Source organism: Falco peregrinus, chromosome 13, assembly GCF_023634155.1.
Source record: "Falco peregrinus isolate bFalPer1 chromosome 13, bFalPer1.pri, whole genome shotgun sequence".
Taxonomy (NCBI): Eukaryota; Metazoa; Chordata; class Aves; order Falconiformes; family Falconidae; genus Falco; species Falco peregrinus.
The window spans coordinates 3,073,603-3,083,892 of record NC_073733.1 but is presented as its reverse complement, the minus strand read 5'-3'; the positions used below and the strand labels follow the sequence as shown (position 1 = coordinate 3,083,892).

At 39.7% G+C, this 10,290-nt stretch overlaps 1 protein-coding gene across 2 annotated transcripts in view; it reads right to left on the bottom strand.

Moving 5' to 3' along the window:
* Positions 1-1,254: 1,254 nt before the first annotated feature.
* The window catches only part of LOC101913316 (vascular endothelial growth factor receptor kdr-like), a 141,987-nt gene continuing 132,951 nt past the window's right edge, over positions 1,255-10,290 (bottom strand). For both annotated transcript variants that reach the window (XM_027784217.2, XM_027784218.2), the window contains exon 30: positions 1,255-6,884. In XM_027784217.2, the coding sequence (XP_027640018.2) occupies positions 6,674-6,884 (211 nt within the window). In that variant the 3' untranslated portion in view covers positions 1,255-6,673. The remainder of the gene's footprint in view (positions 6,885-10,290) is intronic.

Genomic DNA, 10,290 nt, shown 5'->3' with positions numbered 1-10,290 from the left:
TCACATTTTGTGCTAAAAGCAAATCAGAGTTAATTTTGTATATTTTCCTTCCACCATTTAATACATTAGTTTCCCCATAAAGGAGACTCTATATTGCTTCGCATGCCATGACTCATGCGTTATATAAGTAACTAAAATATTTTACAGTTTACAGAGAAGAGTGTTCTTACTCATTATGTGGATGAAAGGAGATTGCTGCATTTCAAATGACATGTATAATTTAGACACTTATTTCTAGGACTGTTTGGAACAGGGAATGAAGAGAAACTAAAATGTTTGAAGTGACTTGAGTGCTTCATAGTTTTTAATATGACTAGCAAAATACACAACCAGTAACTTTTAAGACTGTGCTAATGGAAAAATGGCTCTGAAACTCTAACATACCTTTTCCCCCCTAATAACAGTATTTATTTTAAGACATGAGGAGAAACTAGTATTTCTCAGTCTGTAAGAATCTGCAAAAGTCTCATTTTTTCTGCCAGTAGTTACCTGCTGTTCCACCAAAATGCAAAGAGGAATGGGAAATAGTATTTCAGAAAGATTAGCCAGCTGGTAAGGAAAATGGTATGCCTGCTGTACTTGACTATTGTTGGGAGATATTCTTCCTCAGCTTTCTAAATGTTAGAGCTTGAATACAGAATAAAAGCATGGAATATTCTATATTTCAGCAATGCAGAGTTTATTCAGCTGAGAATTCAATAGCATCATTGTGGCTATGTATTGGGAAATATTAATTTAATTGTGTTCTTTTTAGAATATTCTATGAGCTAAATGAAACACAACCTCTGAAATTTTGAATCTGAAGAACCCCCAAATGCTACCGTGATCTGCAGATTATCTTCACAGACTTACGTACTCACATGCTTTGATGAACATGGGTCTTATTTAGAATGCAGAACTCTGATTCTATCTTCTGTCTTGGTCCCACGTATTTATTTATTTATTTTACATTTAACAAGACAGCAGTCTCTGTGTTTCATGGGCTGTTCTTGGCAGCATCTAGATCTGTGTATTTCTCCAGTGAATTGGCCCACCATTTTCTGAGATCTGTGAATCTTTTAAGCAAAAGTAGTGGTTAGATACCTCTGAGCAGTGACAGTGTGGCAGGCTTATGTCCTAAGCTTTGAACCCTCTGCAGAAATTAATGAGACCTGTGCTTGTAAAAATCTCTCAAAACTGTTGCATTATTTATTTATATTCTGCTTCAAGGACAACACTTTTCAAGCCAAGAGATGACACGAAGGAGCCCTGGGCTGTATAAATATAGAATCTTTTTATTTTTTTGGTTAATAGATACAGTACAATTTTGACTACATAAGAAAGCATTGTTTTCAGTGCATACATTCTTCAGACAGACAGGAACATGGCAGACAAACATTCCTTAGTTTATTTTCTTTAAGTCCCAAGTTACTGGGTTTGCCCAGTTATTAGCTGCTTTGACAACTCAAGGTCTAAGGAAAAATGAATTGAGTAATAAGGATGTGCTGGCTCTTGTGGCACAGGATTATTAGGCAGGACAATGGGACACTGCTCAGTGCATACCACGCTAGTCTTCCTGTAACCACAGCCCTTATGCCATTGTATGTCCTTGGGGTCCCAAATCCAGTCCAGCAAGTTTTCTTTTCTATGTTAATGTAATATGGAAACAACACATGTGTCAAACATGCTTGAGCTCAACACTTATACAGTGACTATATATAAGTGAACAAACCTATACAGTGACTGACTCTTTACAGGGTCAAATCCAGAAGTCCTGCCTGAATTTTACTTGCATAAGATTGTGCTGGTGTCATTACTTTGGCAAAATTCTTTCTGTTTTTTTTTTTTTTTGTGATGCAGTATAATAACAAGGAAGTGAATCCCAGGGTTTGGCCATTACTATTGGCAGGGAGGGACAAAAGAATTATTGCTACCTTCTGTATTTTCCATTCACCTTATGGTAAGAAAAAACCCTATAGGCTGATCTCTGAGTATGATACTGATCCTGGCTAACTCCTGAGCTCAGGAAAATCCGATGCTGCTTTATTTTGTTATGTAGCTATTTGCTAGTGATGTTTCCCTGCAAACATTTCCTGGTGTTGTCCAGTTGGTGCTGATGGGAGCTAGAGACCATTGACCCAAGACCACACCCTTACAGCTGGAAGAGGGCCAGATCAAATTTGTAAAGCAAGATAAGACACGACAAGGCAGTGCCGACGCTCAGCCTGAAGGATTGTTGGGAAGGTAAGTCATAAACTGTTGACTGGCCAGTTACAGGTTTACATGCCGTCTAACGTTCCTGCAGTATACAAGAGAGTAAATACAAAGAGAGAAGTGCGAGGACACGCTAGGTTATCCTAGGTGTTTGCCAAGCAGGCTAACTGGAGCGTAGTTTGTATTAGGGGGATGTCTTAAGCAGAGCAGTTGATGCCTGCAGGCAGCCCTAAATGCATACGTTGTTAGTGTTCGGTGGGTTCAGATTTCAGTGGTTGTGTTTGAGTCTGTTACGCAGACTTTAGGTTTTTATCTGACCTTCCTTGATATCCTGAGTAGATGGTGTGGGCCCAGCATCCTTGTTAGGACCCCCCTTCTTGTGAGGATAACTTGGAAGAACCGAAGAGAAACTACATTGTCTGAGGAAAGGACTAGGAGAAAGATGAGATTCACATAGATAGTTGCCAACCTTCATTTTGCTCCAGATACCAATATTGAAAAATCAATAGAATAAAAAGCTTGTGTCATTCAGGGAAGGTTACAGAGTGGCTTCCAGACAATATAAACTAGTTTTCCTTGTCTATATTGGAAAAAAATTTAATGTGGAAAAAACTTGCTTTAGATGATCTAGTTCATCCTCTGCAAGCACAGAATATACAGGAAATAGTAGAGTGGAATGAGTCCTATACCTGATCTTATTCAAACAGCAATGGAAAGCAATCCAAAGGGACTGTGAAGAACAAATACCAAGAAATAGATGAAAAGTAGAGAAAAGAGGAGATAGGAAACCAGACTGTTAAAAACACCAGCCTGAATAATAACATGCAGGTGAAGGCACTTATCCTTGGACTCCTACGTGGCGGGTGATTGCTGGAGAGAACACAACACATTTCTGTGGTGATCTCTCAGTTCCTTTGCCCTAATTCTCTGGGATTACAAGAGGACAAAAATGGTAGGAGTAAGCACCATTCAAGAAAACAAAGGTATGTGTTAATACCAGATACCATTGAGCTCAGTCCGGTTAGATAAAGCAGGTGGTTACAGGAGTCGAGTAAGAATCCCTGAGAAGTCTGAAAAAATAATAAAACATCACATCATTTAAACAATTTGCCCCCTTCTGATCCTCTAGCCAATAGACCAACCTTCAATTAAAATGGAGGCAGTGGAAATTCCTCCCCTTTACCATGAGCTGCATGGTGACACTTCCAGGAATGAAATAAACCTGCCAGATTCCTCCAGATCCCTGTTTCCTAACTGAAACTAAATAACATGGAGAATAAGTGAGAGCTAGAGATACTCGCAGCCAAGAGGAGGACTGCTATGAAAATGGCACTAGTAGGGTACTGTAAACTGGAGCCTGGCCTGCAAGCATTAGTGAAATGTTTAGTAACAATACTTAACTCTGTTATGTCTGGGTATCTCTCTTTTGACTAAAATGTTACAAATTTTATCATATAAATGAATCACTATATTTGTTTCTACTGAGTAAACTATATACATCATTGTAAGAAGAGAACAATAATTAAATTAAGGGAGGAGAGAAAAGGACAAACAAAATATTAGTAAATAAAATAGAAGACAGATGTTCAATAATACTTTTCAGGCAATACTTTTGCTTGTTACATTTACTATAAGGAGGAAAATATCTTCCACTCAAAATAAACACTGGAAACAGCTGCCCAAACATCTGTCACTTGCCATTTCCAGAATCCTCGGAGGCCGTTATCAGGGTTCGGAGGGTAGCTCTGCTCTCTCAAGAAGTGGCCATTGATACTGCTCGAGATGGCTGTTGACTTTGTCACTGCAGAGGACCTTGCAGTTTTCAGGGGGCTATCAATGCAACCAGCATTTTCCAACATGTCCTGAGCACTTGAGCCTGCCCTCTGTTTTCACATCATCTCATGCGATGCAGAAAGGCTGATAGATGTCACTGAGAGCGAGGAAGGGACCTGCCTACCCACGCTCTGTTAGAGTGTCCGCGTGGGTCCCACTCGGGAAATGTGCTTCATGTTCCTCTGGTCTCAGAAACCTCTCCTGTTCATCCTTGATAAAGTGGAAAGATTATATACTCGGTTCTCTTAGAGCAGACAGTCCACCCAGCAGTGTTCCCCCTTCTTTTTCAATATAGAGAGCATACTTGCAGGTTTTTTCCCTATAGGTACTTATTTTAAAGTTTATAAGCAAAGTTTTTTAAACATTGTCATTTTCTGACCCTGCAGAACAAGGCACAATAACAAACCATCTCACACTGATGCCATTAACAGTAGAGCCAGACTAACTGTCTGCAGCTTTTTTTCTTTTTGCCACATGAATAAGTTACTTCCAAAAGAAGTGCTTGATTTTTTGATCAGACCTATAGATAGTTAATTTACTGTTTGATGAAAAAAAAAAAGATCCAATGAGCTTTCTGGGGCTCATCAGATAAATTCTTTCCCAGTAGTTTTTTCTGTTATATGACCAGTTCTACTTAATACATAGGTACTAAAATACAAAGAAGTGCAAAAATGACACAAAGCAACTACAGACCACACCTATCTAGCAGGTCCACTATGAACAAGAGACTCATCAGTTACTGCAGGTGATTTCCTTAATACGTTGAATCTGAAGTCAAGGAGAAGGAGAAGTGCAGTTCATACTTCAGATGCTTTAGCATTCACAGTTAACATTGCATGGGGTCTGGAGACTTGTTTCCCCCTTTGATAATACCTGAGGCTTGTTTGTGTTTACTTCAATGTAACCAGCTGTAACTGATCATCCAGAAAGGTTTTCTTCACTGCTGCGAGGGTGTTTAGGCTGCCTTCAACAAGGTAATGTAATTGGCTTGCAAGTGTTGGATTTTTTTTTTTCTGTTAGTTTATAATCATGAAGAAAAATGCTTTGAAGAAATCAAATCAGTGTCAAGCTGAAGAAGGAGGTTGTGCAGACTTGGAAGAAACTGCACAGAGTCACTTACAGATCTCGGTTTATAACTTTGAAGGCTATAGCCTAGACTGCCAGTGAACATCTTTTCCATCCTTGCTTTTCTACTTGCAACTTAGATCCTTTTTCCCTTCTTAGATTTCTGAAGGCAATTCTGATGGTTACATAGCACATTAAATTAGAAGGATCATTTGCTTATTTTTGAAGTTGTTGTGTGTATGGGGTATGTGTGGGACCTGGGCATACATACTTGCAGACCAACAGTCCCTGACACACACAGCTTTTGGGCAGGGGGCAACACACTGTGAATTTTTCAAAAGTGAGAACTTGTGGTCTGCTCAGTCCTGCAGGCTTAGGCTGCAAAAAAAGCTTTGAATTACCATGAACCCATGAAGGGTTTAGATGCAGAGGGCATTGCATATCATACCAATATTTACCTTGGCAAGACAGTCAGAGATAAATGTGTCACATATGCTTACAGTTTAGCATGGACTAGCATTCCCAGGATCAGACTGTTTGGCATCTGCCACAGAATGCAAAATAAATGCTATTTTTCTTTTTTGTTTTTAGGAAATAGCTTGTGTACAGAAGGGAAACATAAAAATGCTGCTACCCTGATGGTGCCTCAAGGGTGTATGTGCATTTATGTGTAACTCTCATGCTGTTAATATGATTCTATGCACATTCACACAAACATGTACGTGCGTGCTGGGAAATTCTGTCTATTTAAGCTTAAGGTTCTTATTTAAGGCAGTGATTTTGCCTTGCAATCATTACAGATGCATCTCCATCAAAGTTCTCTATTGCCTGTATGCTAAATAAATTGCTGTTTGAACAAGGAGAGAACACGGGGAAATAATTTAACCACATTGTGTGCCCTGATGACCCAAAAGACCAGCCTGCCTCTTGATACATGAGTACTATCTGCTTTCTCTGTGCCATATAATTTTTAGAACTGTATCCTATAGGCAGTAGAAATTATTAAATCACAGATTGTAACCAAAATATTTTGGATTTCAAAATATTTCTGAAATATTTAGTTAAGAATGATGTTTCAATTTTGGATTTTCTTCCAAGTGTCAGTATGTATGGCTGTTGTTTTCAGCTGATCCTGTACAGCATCATCCTAAACAATCCTTGCAGCATGCATGCAGAACCAGTAGCATGAATCTTGTTTTCACAACTAGCTTGACGTGACTTTTGGTGACTCTTATAGAGGAAGATATGAATGAAGGAACTTGTAAATCTGCAAATGCCAATGAACAGTCCCAGCTAGGGGAGGAAGGAGTGGAAGCAGTTCCAGGTTACAGCTTCTACTTAGGATTCTGATAGACAGAGTTTTAATTTACTGCATACGTTGCAATAGGCCTTTAAAGGTAGCAAAGAAGATGCTCTTAAAATATTTCTGTTCACATCAGAGATGTGCCAGAAGAAACACAGGAACCATTGCCCTGTCAGATTTCCCTTCTGTTGTTAGCCAGCCTCTTTATCCAGGTATGGAGACATGTAAGAATCTAGCATGGCTGAGAGGTGCCAGATGCCCTGCGTCAGGCTGGGCTGATTACACTGGAGGGGCCGAGTAGTGAATGACGGAGTTGTAGTCTGGAGGTGGGCTGTGGCATTCCAGGTTTGGATCCATAGGAAGGAGAACAGAGTCTTCCAGTGTGAAGTCCATAGTGTCCTCTTCTACCTGTACTGCTGGCTGGTACTTGACAGCCTCACGCTCGTGATCAGATAATATGGATTCTTTGCTCTTGCTAACAGCTCTGCGCCTGTTGAGAACAAACAGTATAATATATTGACCCTGTCTCCATAACGTTTTGTTTCTATGTGTAATTAATGGTAGAATGATTTTGTAAAAAAATAAATATATAAGGCATTTTGATTAACTTTTGAAGCATCTGGTAAAACAGTGACATTTTACAGATTGGATAAGGAACTGAATTAGATATTTCAAACAACTCAGTGTTTTAAAAGTAGATTTAGGAGTAAATCCAGGAGTCCTGTTGCCCTGTCTTTTTAGTTTACCACATTTCAGTGCACACTATATAGATATATGTGTATATATATATATATATATCTTGGTTATAAATGCACCTGTCCTATATGTACAATAATATTCTCTCTCATTGTTCTGACACAGGTCAGTAAAAATTTGACTTTTCTGAAAGCAGAACTGAAGGCTATGGCTTTTCTTGAAGTATAATAAAGGATGAAGTAATGAGTAATCTATGACAGACTGTAATTTAAAATGATGCTGAAATCAAGAGTCTGTGTTGAACACACTCTTGCAGTGTAAGGCAAAATCTCTCATGTATTCTCTAGCCCTTTAAAATGACTGAGCAGTACGCTAGTGAAGGGCAGCGCTTTTCAACGTTACAACTGCTGGCCTGTAACTGATGCTATTAAAGAGAGCCAGCTTTCATTTTCTGCTGTCTTCCCTTATTATAGGTGATGAAGGTGGTGAGAGAGAAGCAACTTATATCACATGGAGCAACCTCAACGTTAAAAGTAGGAGAACCCTGGAGAGGATTTATATTACAAGGTGACCTTCAGGAACAGCAAGTGTGGAGAAAAAAAAAAGGTATTTTCTGTCATAGGCTGCCTTAAAAATAATGTTCTGTTAAGCTTGGTTTCTTCCCTTTGAGGAATTCATTGGAAGAGATCCGAGTAGTTTAGGTTTGGTTCTCAAAACGATCCCAATGTGAGAATGGCTTTTGAGCTTCTCCACTTTGCTTAGGACCCTTTAACATGCATCTCTTTGGAATAAACTTCACTGACAACTGATTATGGCGTTGCTCATGTCTCAGTGCAGAATGACTTATCAATGTGCTTGGCAGAATATAAAATCGGGCAGTACTCAAGCACTTTGTGTCTATATTTCGTATATGTTTAAAGTAGCATAAAGCTACATTCTAATGACCCTAAACCAAATCTGAATAATCAACAGTTCATCAGATAATTGTGTAATTCATTATACACTTATTTTATTTGTACTGCTGCAGTGCTTACAGTCCCCAACAGTTGATCATGGATTCAGAGCGTGGTGCTTTAAAAAGAAAGCAAAGCATGCTCGTGCTCCAGGAAACAAAATAATAACTAAGAGACAGATACAGTAATTGGAGGAAGGGGAACAAAAATCATGAGTGGGAAAAGCAGCAGATCCAAGACACCAGCTGTGTGCTCTGTCCTGTTTTTGTGATGGTACAGCAGAGAGAACCACTGCAGGCTTAAGAGCAGGTTGATGCTCGGCATGACAGAATTGTAACATACAGTAGGTCCAGCTTCTTTCAGTGTGAAAGGCTAAATATGTCCTGCTAGGTTATGCTACTATGACTTTAGAAGTCATATTATCTTGCTTCTGAATATGGAACCTGTCAAAAGCTTCAGTTTTCCCCCAAGCGGCAGATATTCTCACACTGGCTGACAGAACTAGTGTCAGTATCTTCACTTAAAAGTTTTGCTAATTCTGGAAAGGTCACAAGTGTGCAGTGCATTGGCTAGAGCAGAACGCTGGTTTGTGATCTGTGCACAACCACACTCAACAGCCTGTAAGGTCCATCTGCAAATTACCTATTCCAGTAGCTCTCTTCTTGTGGGAGTGTGTGGAGTAGGTGGTATTCTGGGTATTATGGTCTGTGAAGCCAGTCATTCTAAGCCAGCAGCTGATTACGTTCAGACATAACAAACAGCTGCAGCTCTAATCAGTTGCAATGGGAAACCGGCTGCTGCATAGTGGGCCTGATTTTAGCATGCTGTGGTGGCTTTCCACAGCACTTTTGGCTCTCCAGCTTTGTCTCTAGGAAGTGAACCCAGGACCCCTGAGTTGTTAGAACCAGCCCAATGCGTCTTGCCCATCTAGAATAAATGGGTTGTGTGACTTCTAAAATGCAAAGGCAGAGATTACAGATTAAAGCTAATGTTACTGTGCTTTTAGACCTGCACAAGGCATCAAAACCAAACCTGTTGAGTGGCAAAGTAGAAATCCTAAAATAAACAGTAACCCTGAGAACTTCAACAAAAATGTAGCACACACTGCTTTCAGAATCCAAGTTTTTCGTCTTTGTCCAGAGAAAAATGTGAGTGGAAACTTCTTCTGTATACTATGCATTTGGCAGCTCTCCCTTTCCATACACACACACTTTCTTGGGTAGATAAATTCTTCCCTGGCACAAGCAATAGAACCACAACTCCGCTTCACTGTTTATTTATGTATTTTTCTTTTTGTTGCTCAGTTCTACTGACTCGTGTCAGACAATTCCATGGATGCTCTGGCTTCTAATTTGCCAGGTATTAAAGTTGTCAGTGGAGACAGAGAGAAGCTTGAAAGTATCTGTATAACTTGGCCCCCAGCCTGCATATCTCAGAGTGCTGGAGAAAAAGAAATGTTATTAGGGTTTAGTTTGGCCACACAATGGGAAATTTTCAGACCCATGTAGACTCCCAGCAAGTGTTCTCGTTAGGTTTCTGCCCCTGTAGGTCAAGAGACTGGATATCTGGGAGTAACTCTGCCTAGCGCTGAAATCAGGCTGGTGTTTGAAGAAGGGCTCTTAAATGCTGACATCGAATGTTTGTTCCAAAGACAGAAAGCTGATGAGTTAGGTCAGAAGCAAGTTTTGTCATTAGCTGTCTTATGGCAGACCAAAATGCAATTAACTTTCAAGACTACTCCTTTCATCTAAATGCATTTCCTAAATTAAAGCAACCCAAGGGTCTTTGCATTTTTCCCTTTAATGCTCTGTATTACTGACACTTTAATCTACTCTGTTCATGCTCAGCAACAGAGAAATGTACATATGCTAGGACTGTATATTTGAAAACAAGACTGCAGCATCCCTTTTCTGCCTGTCCTTGAAATCTCATTTGCTACATAGAAACTGCCACAGTGAATCAGACATCAGCCTTGCCTCTGGCAGTGGTCAGCACTTGATGCTTCAGAGAAAAGCAAAAACCCCTTTATGCTCTGAACCGATTGTACTACCCTGTATGAGACAGGAAAATTCTCCCTGAGCCCCACCGATAAACATTTTCTGACTGAAGGCATTAGATTTGATTAATCACACAATTATGCAGCTATGGAAGTTAATAATGGTTATGTAATTAAATAATTTCATTAAAAGCTAGCCATTACTTGCTTCAGTGCTTCTCCTGGGTTGGCATTACACTGCCCCAAAAGGT